Source organism: Aquarana catesbeiana, linkage group LG13 (genome assembly GCF_042186555.1).
Source record: "Aquarana catesbeiana isolate 2022-GZ linkage group LG13, ASM4218655v1, whole genome shotgun sequence".
Lineage (NCBI taxonomy): Eukaryota > Metazoa > Chordata > Amphibia > Anura > Ranidae > Aquarana > Aquarana catesbeiana.
In genome coordinates this window covers 118,551,812-118,572,783 of record NC_133336.1, presented here as the reverse complement: position 1 = coordinate 118,572,783, position 20,972 = coordinate 118,551,812, and the positions used below count along the sequence as shown (strand labels likewise).

The 20,972-nt window shown below is 42.8% G+C and overlaps 1 protein-coding gene across 3 annotated transcripts in view; it reads left to right on the top strand.

Moving 5' to 3' along the window:
* Positions 1-20,972, top strand: part of HECTD1 (HECT domain E3 ubiquitin protein ligase 1) — a 261,585-nt gene that overhangs the window by 166,272 nt on the left and 74,341 nt on the right. For 2 of the 3 annotated variants that reach the window (XM_073609172.1, XM_073609171.1), the window contains exons 26-35: positions 969-1,187; positions 3,763-3,896; positions 8,873-9,029; positions 9,204-9,426; positions 9,908-9,962; positions 10,872-11,054; positions 11,304-11,514; positions 13,121-13,206; positions 13,349-13,476; positions 13,580-13,781. In XM_073609172.1, coding sequence (XP_073465273.1) covers positions 969-1,187; positions 3,763-3,896; positions 8,873-9,029; positions 9,204-9,426; positions 9,908-9,962; positions 10,872-11,054; positions 11,304-11,514; positions 13,121-13,206; positions 13,349-13,476; positions 13,580-13,781 — 1,598 coding nt within the window. The remainder of the gene's footprint in view (positions 1-968; positions 1,188-3,762; positions 3,897-8,872; positions 9,030-9,203; positions 9,427-9,907; positions 9,963-10,871; positions 11,055-11,303; positions 11,515-13,120; positions 13,207-13,348; positions 13,477-13,579; positions 13,782-20,972) is intronic. The other variant, XM_073609173.1, reaches the window with a different exon arrangement.

Below are 20,972 nucleotides of genomic sequence, written 5' to 3'. Positions count from 1 at the left end.
GATGGGCGCACGATATAGGAAGTAGAGTGAGACTAATGGCGATACCTCAACCCTAGCATATCGAACCCACATTGTTTTTTCGCTGATAGATAACTTTTTCTGTAAGTGCAATCTTATCTTTTAATAAATTTTATTCATCAACGTACTACACTATGGAAGCCTTTTTTGTTTTATGTCTCTGAGTACCTCTAGTAAACGGTGGGAGTTCTGGATTTTCCATAAGGGTTGAGGGAGACCTTACTTCCCTAGGCTGGGCGAGACTGCTGCGGCGGTCATCGCTTTCTGGTAAGCAGGCTATTCATACACTTTGGGTGGTGATTTGGATGCACTTTGTTTACTTTGAAGATTCTGTCACGATTATCTTTTTTTACAAACTTATTCCTGCTCATTTGGATGGACATTATTTCTTAAGAATTTATGGACTTTTTTCTTTGATGGGACTTTGCTTTAGTTTTTCTTTTTGTCATTTTTTTCTTTTCATTTTGATACCTCTTTTTAATCTTTTATGTATATTGACATTTATATATACATGAGTTTGTAATTAGCGCTACACCTTTTTTGACATTGCATTTGAAAGGAGGGAGTGCCGACAACAGCTAGGGCATAGGAGCATACGGGTGATGTCACCACTCCAGGCTTTTATCAGCCATTGTTGAGCACTCTCTCCTCCCCTGCAGCTGCCTCTGGTTGACACCGGGGATAACGTGACCAGATAAGAATGTACTTAAAATAGGTAAGTATATACATCCTTTTTTTGATGTTTTGTTAACAAAAACAAGTATATGCATCTTTTTAACACATGTAAGTATAAGTTTTAGGAGGGGGGAGGGTACATTTTTAAGGCTAGCTTTGATTTAAGCTGGAATTCCACTTTAATGTGTTAGCAATTTAGCTAATGGATAAAAAAATTTGCTGTCAGTTACAGAAATTGTTGTGAATCCTAAGTTTTGGTTTGCTTTTCTTTTTAGCCTCTCCACTCATGGGAGCTCAGAGTTTTCCCAATCTAACCACAACAGGAACCACATCAACTGTTACAATGTCCACTTCTAGTGTCACTAGCAGTAATGTAGCTACAGCCACCACAGGCCTCTCTGTGGGCCATTCGCTCAGCAATACTTTGACCACCAGCCTGACTTCCACCTCCAGTGAGAGTGACACTGGCCAGGAGGCAGAGTATTCATTATATGGTAAGTAGGGAATCTTACTGCTTTCCTGGCCTTAGCATGTTCTATTTTCTGGGAGTTCTGCTTGCAGTAGTGAGATGGCATATCAAACCAATGCAAGTTCTAGGTTCCTGTAAAATGTATCCATCGGGTACAAAATCCATCTAGAAAACCGGGCTTCAGTAAATCATTGATTTTATTGCAGTTTGCAGACTATTTGTGCCCATTGCTTATTAGCATAAGGTTTATTATAAAGAAGATCTGCCAACAAATAGCATCTGTCAACCCCAGCAGGTCATCCCATAGGCTGACCCTAGTGTTTTCTGGTAGTACCTAGCCACAGGGCTGTGATTTTGTTGTCTGTTTATTCTGTTCTACTCCCAATAATGTCTATTATGCATACAGATGCAAGAAAACTTGAAGTATTGCTTAGTAAACAGACCTCATATTAAGTTGCTAATTTTATTAAACAAGTTTAATGTGGAAGTTAAGTGTAAATTTTAATAAATTGCAAGCGGGAAGCTTTAGTTATCTTCCTCCCTGACAATTTCTGCATTCACGGCTCTGTGTACATTTCACATATTTGCCAGGATGAATAAACTGTAGTGTGCATGTCCGAAAGCTTCATCATTCTAGCTATGCCAATCAAGATGGCCTAAGAGCATGAACCCAGAAAAAAACAGCAAGAAGATGTCCATTTAAACAGTGATGTTTATGTACTTTGTAGTTAAGAAGTCAAGCTGCTTTTCAGTGCAGATTTTTTTAAAGGGAATCTGGCTTAATTAAAAGATTTATTTAGACCATAGAAGAATTGTTTACACACAGACCCTCTATAAATAGTGATGGGCTGGGGCGTGTTCGGATCAAGCCTGCCAGGAAGCCGTCGCTGCACACCACCAATCATAGGCAGTGAGGCATTTCTCGACCGGCAGCTGCACATACACATGCTGTCTGATTTGCGGTGTGCAGTGCTAGCTTCCTGGCGGACTCGATCCAAGCACGCCCAAGCCCATCACGATCTACAAATAGACATTCAACACTCTTTCTGATCTCTATTGTTGTCCTTTGAAGATCAGTACAAGGACACACACCACACAACCTTCCACATTAATCCAGGGTGGCAGCTAAGCATCTGTCGCTATCTGATAACATCTTTGTAACTACATCTTAAAAAACAAGGCTAGATTTGTAGGAGGTCATCATAAAGGAAACTACTGCTGTTCCAAAAAAGAAACAAAAACCCCTTACTGTGTACCGTGCATTTGGCAGTCCATTAAAATGAATGGGCTGTCAGAAGCCAAACGTGCAAAAACGTGTGCGTTCTTGTATGAACAGGCCCTTAATTTTGTTAAATGGCACTTGAATGTTCCATAGAACTCCTGGAAATGTGGGCACACGAGACAGGTGTTAAACTTTTTGAGAAATGTACACAAACTAATACCGCAAAGAATGTCCACATCATTTTTTTTGTGAAAACAAAACACTGCACGCCAAAACCTGATCTGTGCAGTGAAGTATGGTAAAAGGCATATATCAGTGTGGGGCTGCTTTGCTGCCATTTGGCCTGCAAGGCTAACAATAATTGAGGGACCAATAAGTTCTAGTTGTTTATATGAGGAAATTCCACAGAAAATTATCAAAGTAGGAGTCTGGGAATAACGAGACAGATAAGCTGTTTACAGTGATTCGGATCCGCCCGCAATTCCAAATTAGTGGCAAAACACGGGGCATGTTTGCCATGCCATTACTTGGTAATGGCACCCCAATCTCACTGCAATCGTGGCAAAAGCCCGCAATGTGCGAAGCTTGTCGCTCAAGAAGGAGCAGGAGCTTCTTTTGGGTAACAGCAGCAGCAAAACCACAACGTGATTGGGGTGCCATTAACAAGAAATTGCATCAAAGACGCATCCCATGTTTTGCCATGATTCTGGAATCGCGGGCAGATACGCTGCAATTCAAATCACCCAGATGTGAATGGAGCCTAAGACTAAAGGGATGTTCTGACTTGAAATGATAGCCAGAAGCATTAGCTGTCCAGCAGGTAATTTAAAGTGGTTATAAAGGCAGAAGGTTTTTTATCCTAATGCATTCTATAAAATATTCTATAAAAAAACTTATATGTGCAGCAGCCCCCCTAATACCTGAGCCCCATCCTGATCCAGCGATGTTCACGAGAGACTCGGCTGTCCGGGACTCTCCCTCCTACAATTGAGAAACTGCCATTTGCTCCCGCTGCTGTCGATCAAAGTCAGTGATATGAGAGAGGGGGTGGGGCCGAGCCATAGCTCCATGTCTGAATGGACACACAGCAGTGGCTCGTGGGGGCACTCGGCAGGAGGGAGGGGCCAGAAGCGCCGGAGAGGGAACCAAGAAGAGGAACTGGACTGCTCTGTGCAAAACCACTGCAACAGAGCAGAAAAGTATAACATGTTTGTTAAGAAAAACAAGACTTTAGTATCAGTTTAACTTTATGTAGTGGCATTTCCATTTAAAAACTTTTCAAAGCTTGTTCTTATAACAAGGTAAAGGTGTTGTGTTAGCACCAGGTGTGCTGTATTTGCCTACATTTGTACTTAGTTGTTTACAATTGTGCTGGCAGATTTCCTGGACAGTTGTCGGGCAAGCACTCTTCTGGCTGAGTTGGATGACGACGAAGACCTTCCTGAACCAGATGAAGAGGATGATGAGAACGAAGATGACAACCAAGAGGAGCAGGAATATGAGGAAGTTATGGTGAGTTTCCGAAACCTATACGGTGTTGGTTATCAAAATTAGCATCAAAGAACATGAATTGACTAGACATCATTATGTAAAGAGAGTTATCAGTGTTTGGCTCTTAGTCTTTCCAATAGGTTGCTGCCTTGTAAACCCCAACAATTAACTTCTCCGATTTGCTCTGTTTTCTTCTGTTTAACCACTTCCCACCCGCTATATAACAGAATGTGCGCAAAGTGGTTAAGTTATCCTGACTGGACGTTGTATGACGCCCAGCAGGATAAGCTGCGATCACTTGCCCGCCGTTGGTGTGCCAGTCTGACACACTGCATCACCAATCTCGGCCACCAGGTACGCCCACCCATGACCACCAGGGTTGCCAATCAGTGCCTATTAGAGGTGCCCATCAGTGATGCCTGCTGGTGCTGCCCATCAGTGCCGCCTATCAATGCCCATTAGTCCCCATCAGTGCTGCATGTTAGTGCCTCATCATCAGTGCCGCCTTATCAGTACCTGTCAGTTCAGCCTCATCAGTGAAGTAAAAAACGTACTTATTTACAAAATTTTATAACAGAAACAAAGAAAAACTTTTTTTTTTTTTCAAAATTTTCGGTCTTTTTATTTTTTTTTGTTTAGGAAAAAAATAAAATAAACCCCAGTGGTGATCAAGTACTATCAAAAGAAAGCTCTATTTGTGGGAACAAAATGATACAAATTTTGTTTGGGTACAGTGTTGCATGACCATGCAATTGTCAATTAAAAAATTGGCCTGGGCAGGAAGGGGGGGAAGTGCCCTGTATTGAAGTGGTTAATACATCATTGAAAGCCTTTTTTTTGTCTCTGATATGTGCAAAGAAACTGCTGATCTTGTCAGAAACTGAGCTGTCCCATGCCTCCTACACACTTCCTGTGTTTCCTCAAAGTGCCTTCTTAGTTCTTATCTTGGACTAAAAAAATGATTAGCCTTTATTTTGCAGACATTTGAAAATGGAAGTAGTGGAGTACTTAACCACTTCAGCCCCGGAAGAATTTACCCCCTTACTGACCTGGCCATTTTTTGCGATACGGCACTGCGTCACTTTAACTGACAATTGCGCAATCGTGCGACACTGTACCCAAACAAAATGTATGTCCTTTTTTCCCCACAAATAGAGCTTTCTTTTGGTGGTATTTGATCACCTCTGCGGTTTTTATTTTTTACGCTATAAACAAAAAAAAGACCGACAATTTTGAAAAAAACACAATATTTTTTACTTTTTGCTATAATAAGTATCCCGAATTTAAAAAAATTAGCTCTGTCAGGAGCGATCGCGGGTGCCCGGCGGATATCGTGGCCGCCGGGCACGCACATCGGCTCCTCATTGATGCAGCAGGTGCCCCCTATACCCTTTAAAGCGCCCGCCGTACAACTACGGCGATTCGCGCAGGGGAGCCATTCTGCCACCGTCAAATGGCGGGCAAGTGGTTAAGCAAAAGACAACTGTTTATGGCTGACACAACTTGGTTAATTGAATTGCAGTGTGTTGTTAGCCCACAACAGGACAATTGACAGGTATTTTTCTGTACTTGCAGAGTCTTTAAATCAGTAAAACACTGAAAAATTTACATGCATTGCAAGGGTATACTGCATATGTGTTTTTATTTATTTTTACCTTGACAATATGCTTTATTTGTGTTTTGGAAATACATGTCAGATATGTTTTTAAGGTCGTCTTTGTAAAAAAGCATTTATCTAAGGCAGCCTTTCTCAACCTTTTCAACACAGAGGAACCCTTGAAATAGTTCTCCAGTCTTGGGGAACCCCTGCTAAAAATTTGAAATCTACAACTCATGATACATTAGTGTGATGGTCAGTGGGAAGAATGGTCCTTACACTTGTGGTCATTGGGAAGAATTACCTCCTTACAGATAGCTAAAAAGATCATTGGTGTCGGTGGGAACTTATCAGAGAGGCAGAAATAGCCCAATGCTGAAGGAACCCCTAGCAACCTCTGGAGGAACCCTGTTTGAGAATCACTGATCTAAGGTGTCTCATTTTGCTGTGTCTTTCTGTCTGTAGGACACTGAAAATGCATGTTGATGTCTGGCCATACACGGTTCAGTTTTTTTTTTTTCCCTTTAGCCATTCAATGTGAAATTTAGGAATCCTCCCTGCTGTGTCATTGTATTCTGACAGCAGGACTCCCCCACCGTCAGAATACACTGATCAGCACTGCAGCTGATTTGCTGCATGCGCTGATAGAGCGCAAATTTGCCAACAAGCCCTTTCATGAGAAGTCAGTCGCTAGAGTGACCTTTCATAAAAGAAAGCAGCTATGCACTGAACGAAGATCCATGTGTGCTCAGCTTTACTGTTCAGTACAAAATTTTATGGGCAGTTGACATTCTGAAATGTTTGCCTTTCGTTGACTGCTGTGTGGTCATATTAGGTCAGTTTAATATGCTAAAAGCTGAACTTTTCTCCAGTCTTTTCTTTATCGTTGAATAAGGAACACAGCTTCATGGTAAGAAATCTAGGGTATGCTGCTGCCTACAGGAAAAATGGAAGGTACAGTGGGGACGGAAAGTATTCAGACCCCCTTAAATGTTTCACTCTTTGTTATATACTGCAGCCATTTGCTAAAATCATTTAAGTTCATTTTTTTTCCTCATTAATGTACACAAAGCACCCCATATTGACAGAAAAACACAGAATTGTTGACATTTTTGCAGATTTATTAAAAAAGAGAAACTGAAATATCACATGGTCCTAAGTATTCAGACCCTTTGCTGTGACACTCATTAACTCAGGTGCTGTCCATTTCTTCTGATCATCCTTGAGATGGTTCTACACCTTTATTTGAGTCCAGCTGTGTTTGATTATACTGATTGAACTTGATTAGGAAAGCCACACACCTGTCTATATAAGACCTTACAGTTCACAGTGCATGTCAGAGCAAATGAGAATGATTCCCCCAAGGCTCTTAGGGGGAGAAGAGCCTTGGTGAGAGAGGTAAAGAAGAACCCAAAGATCACTGTGGCTGAACTCCAGTGATGCAGTCGGGAGATGGGAGAAAGTTGTAGAAAGTCAATCATCACTGCAGCCCTCCACCAGTCGGGGCTTTATGGCAGAGTGGCCCGACGGAAGCCTCTCCTCAGTGCAAGACACATGAAAGCCCGCATGGAGTTTGCTAAAAAAAAACACCCAAAGGACTCCAAGATGGTGAGAAATAAGATTTGTTGGCCTAATGAGCTCAAGGTAGAACTTTTTGGCCTTAATTCTAAGCGGTATGTGTGGAGAAAACCAGGCACTGCTCATCACCTGTCCAATACAGTCCCAACAGTGAAGCATGGTGGTGGTAGCATCATACTGTGGGGTGTTTTTCAGCTACAGGGACAGGACAACTGGTTGCAATCGAGGGAAAGATGAATGCGGCCAAGTACAGGGATATCCTGGACGAAAACTGGGCCGAAGGTTTACCTTCCAACAAGACAATGACCCTAAGCACACAGCTAAAATAACGAAGGAGTGGCTTCACAACAAGTCCGTGACTGTTCTTGAATGGCCCAGCCAGAGCCCTGACTTAAACCCAATTGGACATCTCTGGAGAGACCTAAAAATGGCTGTCCACCAACGTTTACCATCCAACCTGACAGAACTGGTGAGGATCTGCCAGGAGGAATGGCAGAGGATCCCCAAATCCAGGTGTGGAAAAACTTGTTGCATCTCTCTCAAAAAGACTCATGGCTGTATTAGATCAGAAGGGTGCTTCTACTAAATACTGAGCAAAGGGTCTGAATACTTAGGACCATGTGATATTTCAGTTTTTTTTTTTTTTTTTTTTATAAATCTGCAAAAATGTCAACAATTCTGTGTTTTTCTGTCAATATGGGGTGCTGTGTGTACATTAATGAGGGAAAAAAATGAACTTAAATGATTTTAGCAAATGGCTGCAATATAACAAAGAGTGAAAAATTTAAGGGGGTCTGAATACTTTCCGTCCCCACTGTAGGTACATAGTAAACTGGAGTTCAACCCCCTAGAGGCTATAACCTCTCACTTCATACCTTCTCAGTTTAGCTTAGTGTCCTTATGAAAATAGATGTCTGTTTCCATTCTGATATATTTTTCGCTTGAAATTGAGGATTTTTCTACTGTCAACAGCTACTGGTAGATTCTCGGTTTCTCAAGTTTTTCACCTCCAGTCCTCTGTCACATATTTGCAAATCTGCCAGCTGATCTTCTATACATACTTTTTCTGAGTGTTAGGTCCTATGCACACTAGACGCTGGATAAAAAGCAAAATTTTGGCGTCTTTTTTTTTGCCAGCGTTTTTGCAGTGTTTAGGAGCAGTAGCTTTTTTTGTTAAGGAGCAGGCGTCCCTAACCTGTGAATAGCTGGTTGCTAAGGAGTGGGCCTCCGTGTCCTTAAAACTGATGACTCATAAACCAAACAATTGACGGCAATCAAAAATTTGAGAAAAAAAACAGCGCGGCCCCCCAAACCATACCAGGCCCTGGTGCGGATTTTAAGGGGAACCTCATGCCAAAAAAAACCCTGGCGTGACCTTGAGGGGGACCCCAAGCAAAAAAGAAAAAAGCGTGAGGTCGCCCCAAAGACCATACCGCACCCTTATCCAAGCATGCAGCCTGGCAGGCAAGGGAGGAGGGGGTAGACAAGCTAGTACCCCCCCCCCCCCCCAAAACTAACTATACCCGGCCACATGCCCTTAACATAGGGAGGGTACTTTGGGGTAGGGGAGCACCTTGGGCGGCTTATGTGTAGCTCAAATTAAAAACAGATAAATCAGCACAAGAGACATAACTTACAAGTCAGTGGGATGGATCTCTTGTGCTGATTCCTCTTCTTTTAGTAGAAATCTCCTCTCACCCCTTTGCCTGTAAGGGTTGCATCTGAGCATAATATAGCACATGTAGAAGAAGATTAATTCTTGTTGGCTGCTGATATATATTAAGTGTGTATATGGTTGACAAATTCTCATTTTGCCACATAGGAGGAAGAGGAATATGAGACAAAAGGTGGAAGACGCAGAACTTGGGATGATGATTATGTTCTGAAAAGACAGTTTTCTGCTCTCGTGCCAGCTTTTGATCCTCGTCCTGGACGGACCAATGTGCAACAGACCACAGACTTGGAGATTTCAGCTCCAGGTGTGTACATAGAGGCAAAGCAACAGACAGTAAACATTGGATGAACTATATGTGACTTGTGTGTGTTCTCCATGTGGACAGAGATGAAGAATATTCATAGTTCTAGAAGATGCACAACAGTAATTAAGGGTTTGTTAGTTATCTGCTTTACATATGAGTTGTCTTTCATTGCAGGAACCCCTCACTCAGAACTCCTGGAAGAAGTGGAATGTGCTCCTGCACCTAGATTGGCACTTACATTGAAAGTGACCGGTCTAGGTAGTGGAAGAGAAGTGGAGTTACCACTCAGTAATTTCCGTGCCACCATATTTTACTATGTGCAGAAACTTCTGCATCTCTCCTGTAATGGAGCCATAAAGTCTGACAAATTGAGGAGGATATGGGAGCCAACATACACGTAAGAAGGCACATGTGAATTGTGATATGATGTTTTTTCCTAAATCTGCAAAGCTTCTCATGTTTTATTATTGGTTATTAGGAGGCAGTTTAGTAATATACATATCCTGCAAAGAAATATTAAGATCTAGCCTTCAGTTTTTTTCTTTCCTATATTGTTTGATTTCTTACTATTATTGACACCATGTAATGCTCCCCTCTATGCAGTCAGATACCTATCTGCTTTTTACCTGGTTCAAATGCTTTTTGCGAGAAAACTATTGTTTGACCCAACAAAGGTAACATATTGATGTCAAATTTGTATATAAGTTGTAGATAACGGATGACGAGGATCTTGAGTTTCATGCTGATTTTCCTTACAGACTTGTACTGTACATGTTATCCAAATGTGGGGTTTTCTTGTTTTAATTGACGCATCCTTTTCTAAAGCATTAGCCTTGAGCTCTGGTGTCTACAAACTGCTTTCACTTTTTCATTAACAGAATAATGTACAGGGAAATGAAGGATTCTGATAAGCAAAAAGAGTCTGGCAGAATGGTAAGTGTCACTGTTTGGCTTCCTTTTACTTACATTGTGTAACCGGACACATGCAGCTTTACTAGCTTAACAAGTCTGTTCTGTGCTACAGCTATTCAAGCATGTGAAATAATGCAATATACGAAGAATATATAATACAGAGATTACAGGTTTGCATTGAAATGGATATCAACTGTCATTATGTCAGGTTGTAGAAATTGTATGCAATTGCAAGGGAGAATACAAGCAAGAAGCTGTGTGCAGATAGAAAACATTGATGTGAAATGCACACTGAAAATCAGAATGTCATTAAGGGGTGTTGAATATTTCAGCAGACCTCTTTTTGGTGTTGGTCAGTTGTAGCTACCATTAGACTCTGACTGCTATTTGCTGCAAGCCACCTAGTCATGTCTAGTCCATATCTGGAAGTGGAACTATACTCGCCTGTTCTCTAGCGCTGCTGTGTCCCAGAGCTCCACCCCTACCATTGACATCTTCAGCCTGGCGGCTTCCGGGTATCGACCCCTGGTCGTTTCCAATGGCTGGCCATGTAAGTGCCAGAGTTCAGTCATCGCAGCAATTCAATTAATGCAGAAAAGAAATACTATATTTCTTCTGCATTACAATCACTTCTCTGCCTGTCCACACTATACACTGAGCTGTACAATGACAGCTCAGTGAGCAGCGTGGACAGGCAGAGAAGTGATTGTAATGCAGAAGAAATATAGTATGTCTCTTCTGCATTAAAAATTCTGCCTTTTCGCATTTTATTATTTTTAGGTAGCGTTCCACGTTAATTTTATGGTGTACAGAATTTTATGGACACAGTCATCCAAGGATATTCCATTCAGTTTCCAGTAGTAGAGCAGATCTGTCCAGCTGTGCTATCCAGAGCTGTGCTGTCCCCTAATACCGCATTCCCTTCTTCAGGGCTGCTGGTCCGTGGAACATGTGGAGCAGTCACTGGGTACAGATGCTTTGCCAAAGAATGATCTGATCACCTATCTGCAGATGAACGCAGATCCAAGCTTCTTGCGGCGCTGGAAACTGACTGGAACTAACAAGAGCATCCGAAAGAACCGCAACTGCTCTCAGCTTATCGCTGCTTACAAAGTAATGCGGGGCTGGGGTGGCATGGTTGTCTAGTTTTATGCTTGGTTTGTTGTCTGTAGATTCAGTTGTAATTACAGATATTTAAAAGATAACTGTTTTTATAGTGAAAGTATTTTTTTTTCTTCACGTTTAAGTGGTAATTCAGAGACCCTTTGTGTGTGTGTGTGTGTGTGTGTTTTGTGTTTTATTCTATAGCTTAGAGCTTGCCAGTAATTGTATTTGATTGGGTCATGGCTGCTTTAATTGCAGGACTTCTGTGAGAATGGCACCAAATCTGTAGTGATGCCGGCTACCCTTTCCACACTGCAGAATGCGGACATTCTAAGTTACGCCCGGGAACAGCCACAAGCCAAGGCAGGCAGTGGGCAAAACTCATGTGGTGTAGAGGATGTTCTGCAGCTTCTGCGCATTCTTTTTATTGTAGCCAGCGATCCATACTCTGCTAGGACTCCACAAGAAGGTAGGTCAGGTTTCTGAGTGTTTTACTATATTTCGGAGAATCATTATTGTTCTTTTTACCACTTTTGAACATACAATACTCTCCTGAAAGAATGGTCTGCAGAGTTAAAAGACACCGCTGACTCAGCACAAGAGAATTCTGTATTTGTTTTAATTTCACATTACATAAGAACAGTACTGGTACTGAAAAAAACACACATTTGGTACTGGAGTCAAGTGAAATAAAATAGCAGTTATATAATGTCAACTAATTCTACAGCATTTTTCACAGTACACAGAATGATTCACACCACTACTTGTCTCTAGAGAAGCTTACAATCTGATGTTGCTGTCACAGCTTACACTATGAGTGTATATTTTTAGATTGTTGGAGAAAACTATGGCAATAGTAAAAACCACACAAACATAGGGAAAATTAAGCAGTCATTAAAGCAAGCCTTTCCTCATGATCGAAGATGGGTCTCCAAACTGCAGCCCTTTGCTAGTCTTTATCCGGCCCTTAGGGCACTATTCATCCAAATGATATGGGGCACTATTCCTCCCACTGACACCAACAATGGAGCACTATTTCTCCCACTGTCACCAACAACAGGGCACTATTTCTTCAACTGGTATCAGTGATGGGGCACTACTCCTCCTCCTACTGACCACCAACCCTGAGGTCATGTTTACCCTCACTGATTCTGGGCCCAGGACATTTTCTACCCCCAGTGGCCACAATCCAGCCCCCCTAAGGGACAGAAAATTGTCCCTTTCTTTTGAAAAGTTTGGAGACCCCGATCCAAAATATAAAGTAAGCTACCACTAGCAACCTGATTAGTGTAATACGTTTCTCTGTGTGCAAAACCCCAGTTTTCAGATGTCTTGGTCCTGTTATCATGTACATTACAAAATAAGCAGGAAGCCACTGACAGTCACAGCCCACGTAAGCAAACTTTTACACAGGTGCAATGCTTACCATTCACTCAGTCTTTCCAAACTGATACAGATGGAAAGAGCAAGCAGACAATACTTTCAATGTGCTGTCCTTATAACTGTTTCTTTTGTCTTGTGTGTTGATGCAAGCTTCCAAGCTCCGCCTACTGTCACTGTACTCTGGGCATAGGCAGTAGAGTGGCTAGGTTGTGATGCATTCACTTCTTGCAGAAGCTTGACATTAGCATATTATTTATGAGGCTGGATCTCCGTATTGCCTGTTTGATATTTCTTCAGAAAGACTGCCATGGTAAAGCTGACTTTTGGTACTAAGTAAATGTGGTCTATGTTTTAAAAGATGGGAGTCATTGCAGGTTTAATTGTAGCTTTATTTCCCAAATCAAGGAACTGCAGAAGAAGGGGCCGTATCCATGTTACTGCAGAGGTCTTCTGGGATTTTCAGTTTGTTACAGCACCCAGCTGTACATTACAACACATGAATTCCAGACAAGAGTTTCTTAATTTTGTTGCAAATTTATTGCACTTTTTTTTTTTTTTTTTTTTAGTATCTTTGTTACTCAAAGTAATATGAAATGATTATAAATGTGGTCCTCTTCCTAATTAAACTGTATGAAGTATTCGGATGTGTTTTACTATAGAAGTTATGCAAGCTTTGTCTTGCTTTGTTGCAGAAGGAGATGAAATGCTTCTATTCAGTGTTCCTCCAGAGGAATTCACCAGCAAGAAAATTACCACCAAAATTCTGCAGCAGATTGAGGTATGGTAGTAAAGAGACAGATATTCTTACTTCCAAGAATAACTAATAACAGTGTTGGTTGAGGTTTCTGGAAACACATAAAGCTTGCATCTGTATTTTTACTGTAGAAGCGACATTGGTATAAATGTGTTTTTCTCTACAGGAGCCATTAGCTTTAGCAAGTGGAGCATTACCAGACTGGTGTGAGCAGTTAACCAGCAAATGTCCCTTCCTGATTCCCTTTGAAACCCGGCAGCTCTACTTTACATGTACAGCTTTTGGAGCATCCAGGTATTAATATTGTGAAGCTTTTATACGCGATTCCTTGACACGTATTGTACAAGCAAAGTACAATGTTTTTTGTTTTTATTTTTTTGTTTTTTCTATTGTGCAGAGCTATTGTCTGGCTGCAGAACAGGCGGGAGGCCACTGTAGAGAGGAGTCGGACAGCCAGTGCAGTGCGTCGTGATGATCCTGGAGAGTTCAGAGTAGGACGTCTGAAACATGAACGAGTGAAAGTGCCACGGGGTGATTCATTGATGGAGTGGGCAGAGAATGTTATGCAGATTCATGCAGATCGCAAGTCTGTGCTGGAGGTAAAGAGTGAATTGCTAGAACCTCTGTCAGGTCTTTATTATTGTCTGTGCCTTTCCCTAAGAAGAGTCACCCCATTTGTCTTGGTTACCACTGTCACCTGGACTGAAAGTGAAGGGAAATTCAAATTTTAAGTTTCATCGAAAAGGAAAAAGAGGGTAAATCTTCCAGTTTGTTACAGTGACAGCTGAGGGGATTTTCCTCACTTTTAGAAAGATTTCCTTTCACTTCCTGTTATGTTTATAGGACAATCTGCCTAAAGGGACACAGATAGGAAACAACTTGCAAGACTTTTAAAAATGTCCCTACGACATAAAAGTTTTTAAACATGCTGCCTTTAGATGCACTTTAAACATCAGTATTAGTAGCCATATCCCACAAAAGAAGATAATTACCTTTTGCATTTTTTCTCGAATCGTCTTCCAGGGCAGCATCTGAGAGATAGGCTCCTCCTCCCTAAAACATGACACACTAGTCCACCATTATAAATTTCACAGTCTTACCTGCGTGCCTCAGTTGTTTGTGTTTCCTCCTGACCCACAGGAGCTGCAAGAAACGTTTGTTATTTTTATTTCTGTCTCTGTGCTTGTTGCAGGAGACCCCCTTTTGTCCCTGGTGTGTCCGCGCTCACCTGCCCGCTCGCTTTCCACTGTTCTCGCTGCGGATGGCGTCTTCTGCACACCGCTGTACAAGCCTCTCCTCATGAAGGCTTTGCAGGGTGTACCAAGATGGCGCCGGCCCCGTGTGATGCATTTCCGGTTCCGGGTGGCGGCCATTTTCCTGAAGCCTATCTCCGGGAAGATGCAGAGCTGGACACTCAGGACTTCTGGGGGCGGGAATTTAAAAAAAAAAATGTGTATTTGTTTAAAAAAAAAAAAATGATGTTACAATATTATTTACATTTAGAGTGTCTCCCTCCCTATTAGTTTGTACACCTGGGTAGGAAAATACCAACGGCAGCGGCATGTGCAGGTATATCCACCAACCTGCACGGGGTCAGCTGGGGGCGGGGCCGGAGCTTTAAGCAGGAAGCGGTTAAAAAGGCCCCTCTAAGCAGAGGATCCTGGTGGCTGACCATGTCTGACGCTTCTCCACCCTGCCCTGCAGATCCTGCGAGCCAGGACAGCTCCAAGGTAAGCCAGAATACTCGAGTCATCTCTGTCTTAACTTTACTATACAACTGCCTACTTACAGGCAGTTTTTGACTGCCTACCTCACGGGGACCTTTTTTACTATGCTCAATTTTAGGCAAAGACCCCTGAGGAAAGCGAAAGGCAAAACATGTGCTTCATGCAGCCACCGGCTTTCCCCTGAATGGAAAAAACCCCTATGTCAGAAATGTATAGACAAAATGGTGGCCAAAAAATCGCAGGGGTATTTGAAAGATCTGCTCAACTCTCTCAAGAAGGAAATTCAGAGCACCATGGCGCCACTACACTCAGTTATTGAAAAATTGGAAGCGCCATCATGTATCGGTCAGACCAATATCCCATCTACCAGCGGAACATGCATTCCTGCAGGGAACAGGCAGAGCAAGTAGAGGATTCAGATGAATCGGAACAATCTGAATCGGAGGATGGAATTTGCTCAGACTCAGAACAGAAAACCGCAGAGCTCACAATACATGTACAAAGGGCTACAACCCAGAAAACCCAGAACATTCCCTGTACACCAAACCCTCAAAGACATAGTCAAAAAAGAATGGGAAGACCCAGAGAAAAAAAATCTTTATACTAGCCACAGTCAAACGCAGATACCCGTTTGCAGAGACAGACACCAAAACCTGGGCTAAATGCCCCAAAGTGGATGCCTTTCTGGCAAAAGTCACAAATAAATCTGACTTAGTCTTTGACGACGCAGGTACCCTAAGTGACAACATGGATAAAAAAAATAGAAGCCCTCCTAAAGAGGGCCTGGGAAGCAGGGGCCGCAAACCTGAATCCGGCAATAGCTTCCACCTGCACAGCCCGGACTTTACTAATCTGGTTAACCCAGCTTCAAGAACTGCTGGAGAATGACACACCCAGGGAAATGAATAAAAAAACATCCCTACGCTAACCAGAGCGGCAGCCTCAGCTGAAACTGTCAGGATATCTTCAAGGGCCACAGCACTACTCAACTCAGCCCAAAGAGCTCTGTGGTTAAAGTCTTGGGGAGGGGACATCTCTTCCAAGAACAGATTATGCGGGATTCCATTCACTGGAGACCTACTTTTCAAACCTGAACTAGAAACAGTCCTAGACAGGACCGCAGCAAAGAACAAGGGTTTTCCTCAAATCAAAAAGAAGCAAGGGAAGGCGCCCTTTCGGCAATTTAAAAAATTCAACAAGCCAGGGGCAAAAAAGCGCTGGGGACAGCAAAACAAAAAAGGCAAGGGTGAATTCATCCTCAAGCCTCCTAACCAAAAGAACAAAAAACAATGACTGTCACCAGGTGGGGGGCAGACTTGTGGCCTTTTCCCACCAATGGGAGAAGGCAACAAAAAACAAGTTCATCTTGCACACCATAGTGGACGGCTACGTAATAGAATTCTCCACCCGCCCCCCAACCAAGTACCTAGCAACCATGCTGCCAAGGGACAACGATCGAGCAAAGGCCTTCTTAGAATCCCTGCAGAACCTACTGGATCAGAAGGTGATTCGCCATGTACCTCAAGAAGAGGAACAAAGGGGCTTCTAATCCCAAAACTTCGCAAAAAAGAAAATGTCAGGCAAGCTAAGACTTATACTGAACCTCAAACCACTCAACCGAGGGATAAAATACAAGAAATTCAGAATGGAGTCTATTTACTCGATCAGGAACATCCTACCACAGGAGACATTCATGGCGACACTAGACCTACAGGATGCCTACCTACATGTCCCCATAAGGGAGGATCATCAAAAATTCCTGAGGTTCGCAATACAAGGGCCAGCAACTACTTTACACCTACAATACGCAGCTCTCCCTTTCGGCATCTCTTCGGCACCAAGAATCTTCTCAGATAATGGCGGAAGCATTAAAAGGTCTAAGACAGCAAGGTATTGGAATAATACCGTACTTAGACGACCTACTGTTCTTTGTGGACTCGGCAGAAATCCTAGAGAACAATCTGCGCACAAGTATGTCCTATCTGCAAAACCTGGGATGGATAGTGAATGCAGAAAAATCTCAAGTGACCCCAAGCCAGAGAGTGGTATATTTGGGATATGTGCTGGACTCCAGACTATCAAAAACTTTTCTAACAGAAGAAAAGAACGGAAAAATCACACAGGCAATAACCTCCCTTATAGGGACCAATGCCATAACAATCAGACAAGGAATGCCCATACTAGGACTGATGACGTCTTCCATTCCAGCCATCACTTGGGCACAGATTCACATGACATTCTGTCTCAGTGGGATTGCAGGCACTCATCCCTAGACAAGTCCATTCCTGTCCCAACCACAGTCAAGCAGACACTCCAATGGTTGCTCAATCCACTTCAATACATCGAAGGGCGCAGATGGGCTCAATCCGATCCAATCAGGATTACCACCGATGCCAGCGCCCTAGGCTGGGGGGCCCACATGGAGGGGCTCTGCTCACAAGGGAAATGGATATCCAAATGGTCCCAAGTGGGGGGAGCATTAAAAGCGTTCAAGCCAGCGTTACAGGGGAGAGACGTAAAGGTGCAATCAGACAACGCCACGACTGTGGCATATCTAAACAGACAAGGTGGTACAAAGTCCCGAAACTTGATGAGGCTGACGGAGACAATCCTACTATGGGCAGAATCGAACATAAAGTCAATATCAGGTATTCATCTGAAAGGAACAGACAATACGCTGGCAGACTTCCTGAGCCGGAAGACCATAAGACAAACAGAATGGTCACTGAACCAAACAACCTTCACACAAATCACTCAAAAATGTGGAGTACCCGAGGTAGATCTATTCGCTTCCGAAGCAAATGCAACATCACCAATATTCTTCTCCCTGGACCCCACAGATGGCAACAGCGGAGTAGATGCTTTCAACCAAAGCTGGGGATGGCATCTGTGTTATGCATTCCCTCCAATTGCCATAATCCCAAAGGTGATTCAAAAAATAAAGTCAGAGAAAACAGCAGTGATACTAATAGCACCGCACTGGCCCCAGAGAGCATGGTTCAGCCACTTGAAAAACCTCAGCATACAACCTCAGCTGACACTGACTGACCGGCCAGATCTCCTGTCACAGGGCCCAGTCAACCACCCGAATCACAGAATCCTGAAGCTTTCGGCTTGGTTACTGAAAGGGTAAAACTTCAGAACAAAGGGCTGTCAGACAAAGTGATCAATACCATCTTAAACAGCAGGAAGCCTGTAACTAGGGCTATCTATGAGAAAGTAAGGAAAACGTTTGTCTCCTGGAACAGAAACAAACCGATCTCCAACAGAGGGATAATCCCAACAATTTTGGATTTCCTACAAGATGGTGCAGACAAAAACATCTCTCCAGGCACATTGAAGGTACAAGTTGCAGCGCTTTCCTCGGTCATGGACACAAGACTAGCAGAGGATCCGCTGATAAAGCGATTCCTAATATCGCTTAAAAGAGCTAGACCAGACAAAATTTATAGAACTCCAACTTGGGACATGGCCACAGTACTTAAGGGCTTTCTGTCCCCTCCATTTGAACCGATGGAAAAAAGCTTAGACAAAAAGCTCACTTTAAAGACTGCACTCATTCTGGCCCTGGTATCCGCCAGAAGAGTGAGCGAAATCCAAGCTCTGTCTATAATGGAACCATACTGCCTAATACATTTAGACAAAATAATTCTCTCTCCAGATCCGGCCTTTCTACCCAAGGTCTCTTCAACGTTCCATAGAACTCAAAATATCGTCATACCTTCACTTCCAAAAACTATGAATAGCAGAAAAAGAGACACTTACAAGAAACTAGATGTAAGAAATACGCTCATAACATATGTCGAAAGAACAAAGGATTGGCGAAGAACAACCTCCCTTTTTGTCCTTTATGCAGGAGTCAACAAAGGAAAAAGGACTAGAATACCATCAGCAGATGGATAAGAATGGCCATACAGACGACCTATGAGGCGCAGGACCTCACCCGCCAAGCGGAATCAGAGCACACGCAACCAGAGCCTGGGCAACGTCGGGCGCAGAGAAAGCAGGGGCAACTCCGGAGCAGATCTACAGGCCAGCGACATGGTCGAGCTTCAGTACCTTTGCAAAGCACTACCGTATAAACCAGCTGTCTTACCAAGACCAGGCATTTGGTCGCAAGGTGCTCCAGTCTCTATCCCCACCCTAGTAAGTATTGCTTGTTACATCCTCTGGGATGCTGCCCTGGAAGACGATTCGAGAAAACAGAGTTAGGTACCTGGTAACTCTTTTTTTTCTAAGAAGTCTTCCAGGGCAGCACTAGTTCCCACCCTTGAAATGACAAATACCAGGTACAGCGGGGGGGGCTTTTGAACTTACTGGGAATTCCTTCGGTGCTTTAATACAACTGAGGCACACAGGCAAGACTGTGAAATTTATAATGGTGGACTAATGTGTTTCCTGTGTTAGGGAGGAGGAGCCTATCTCTTGGATGCTGCCCTGGAAGACTTATTAGGAAAAGAGTTACCAGGTACCTAACTCTGTTTTTTCTTCATTCATTCTCTTTATTGTGAAGTCATATGGATTGGTTCTTTGACAGTACATACAGGTTCTGAAATGTGGCATTGGATACATACATCATATAGAATATATTATCTAGTACCACAAACACAGGTTTCTTACTTATTTTTATTGGCATAGACAGTTGAGCATTCTCCTTTTATCCACTCTACACTCTGGACTAAATAGGAGGATTTCTAGCCAACTGTGTCAAAGTAATCTCTGTCTGACGAGTCCCTACTCTACTTTGCAAAATGCCAACTACTTATTTGCACATAACTTAACTAAATGGACATCTAGGGGCCAACATGAGGTAAACTGACACAGTTGGAGAATGGGGCGAACTGACTACAGATTCAGGTCTGGTCACTGACATGCAACTATACAGTATAGCTTGAAAATATTTGTGTTCAGATCCACATGGCTCACATATATAAAATTTGTGGTGTTAGAGAGGTATGATAACATGTCAACGTTCGCTAGAACTATGCAAGGAGGGGGGAATAATGAAGTGCAGAGGGTTAATTAACCACTTGTCCTCTGGAAGCTTTACCCCCCTTTGTGACCAGGCCATTTTTTACAATACAGCACTGCATTCCTTTAACTGGCACTAGCCAAATAAAATTTACGTCTTTTCTTTCCCACAAATAGAGCTTTCTTTTGGTGGTATTTGATCACCTCTGTGTTTTTTATTTTTTTGCGCTATAAACAAAAAAAAAGACCAAAAATTTTGGAAAAAAAAACCCCACCAGTATTTTTTACTTTATGCTATAATATATATCCTATTAAAAAAATCAAATTTCTTCATCAGTTTAGGCCAATATGTATTCCGCTACACATAACAAAAATCCCAATAAGCATATATAGATTGGTTTGTGCAAAAGTTATAGCGTCTACGTACTATGGGCTATTTTTATTTATTTATTTTACTAGTAATGGCGGAGATCAGGGGAAAAGATTAAATTTAATCCCTGCTTTGCAGGATCACAAATTCCATCCCTTCCCCCTTGTCAGGGCAGCGATCTGCCTTGTTTACATAGGCAGATCGCAGTTCTGTCTCTCTGCTTGACAATTCGCAGGTGCTGGCAGAGATCGAGTAGCCGGTACCTGCCGATTTGGCTCCCTCTGTAATTCCATGGCAACACGCATTCGCACCCACTACAAGGAAGTGTGGGATCACGTGATTCTGCGCACAGCAGCGGTAAAACTGCTATAGGGTGGCCGGCAACAGGTTAAGAATCTCCAGTGTTAGATTGTGTTCTCCCCTCTATCGCCTCATATGTTATATATTTAATCAAAGGTTTACCCCTTACGAGAGCTGATGTTGCTCTCTTTACATGAACACTGGACACTCTTCTGTCTAGTACATGGGTTCTCAACCTGTGGCCCTCCAGCTGTTGCCGAACTACAAGTCCCATGAGGCATTGCAAGCCACTGACCGTTACAAGCATGGCTGCCAAAAGCAGGACTTGTGGGTCCACAGCAGATGGAGGGCCACAGGTTGAGCACCCATGGTCTAGTGCTTTTGTGTTTACATTTTAAGGACTATATTCCCAGTAGGAGCTA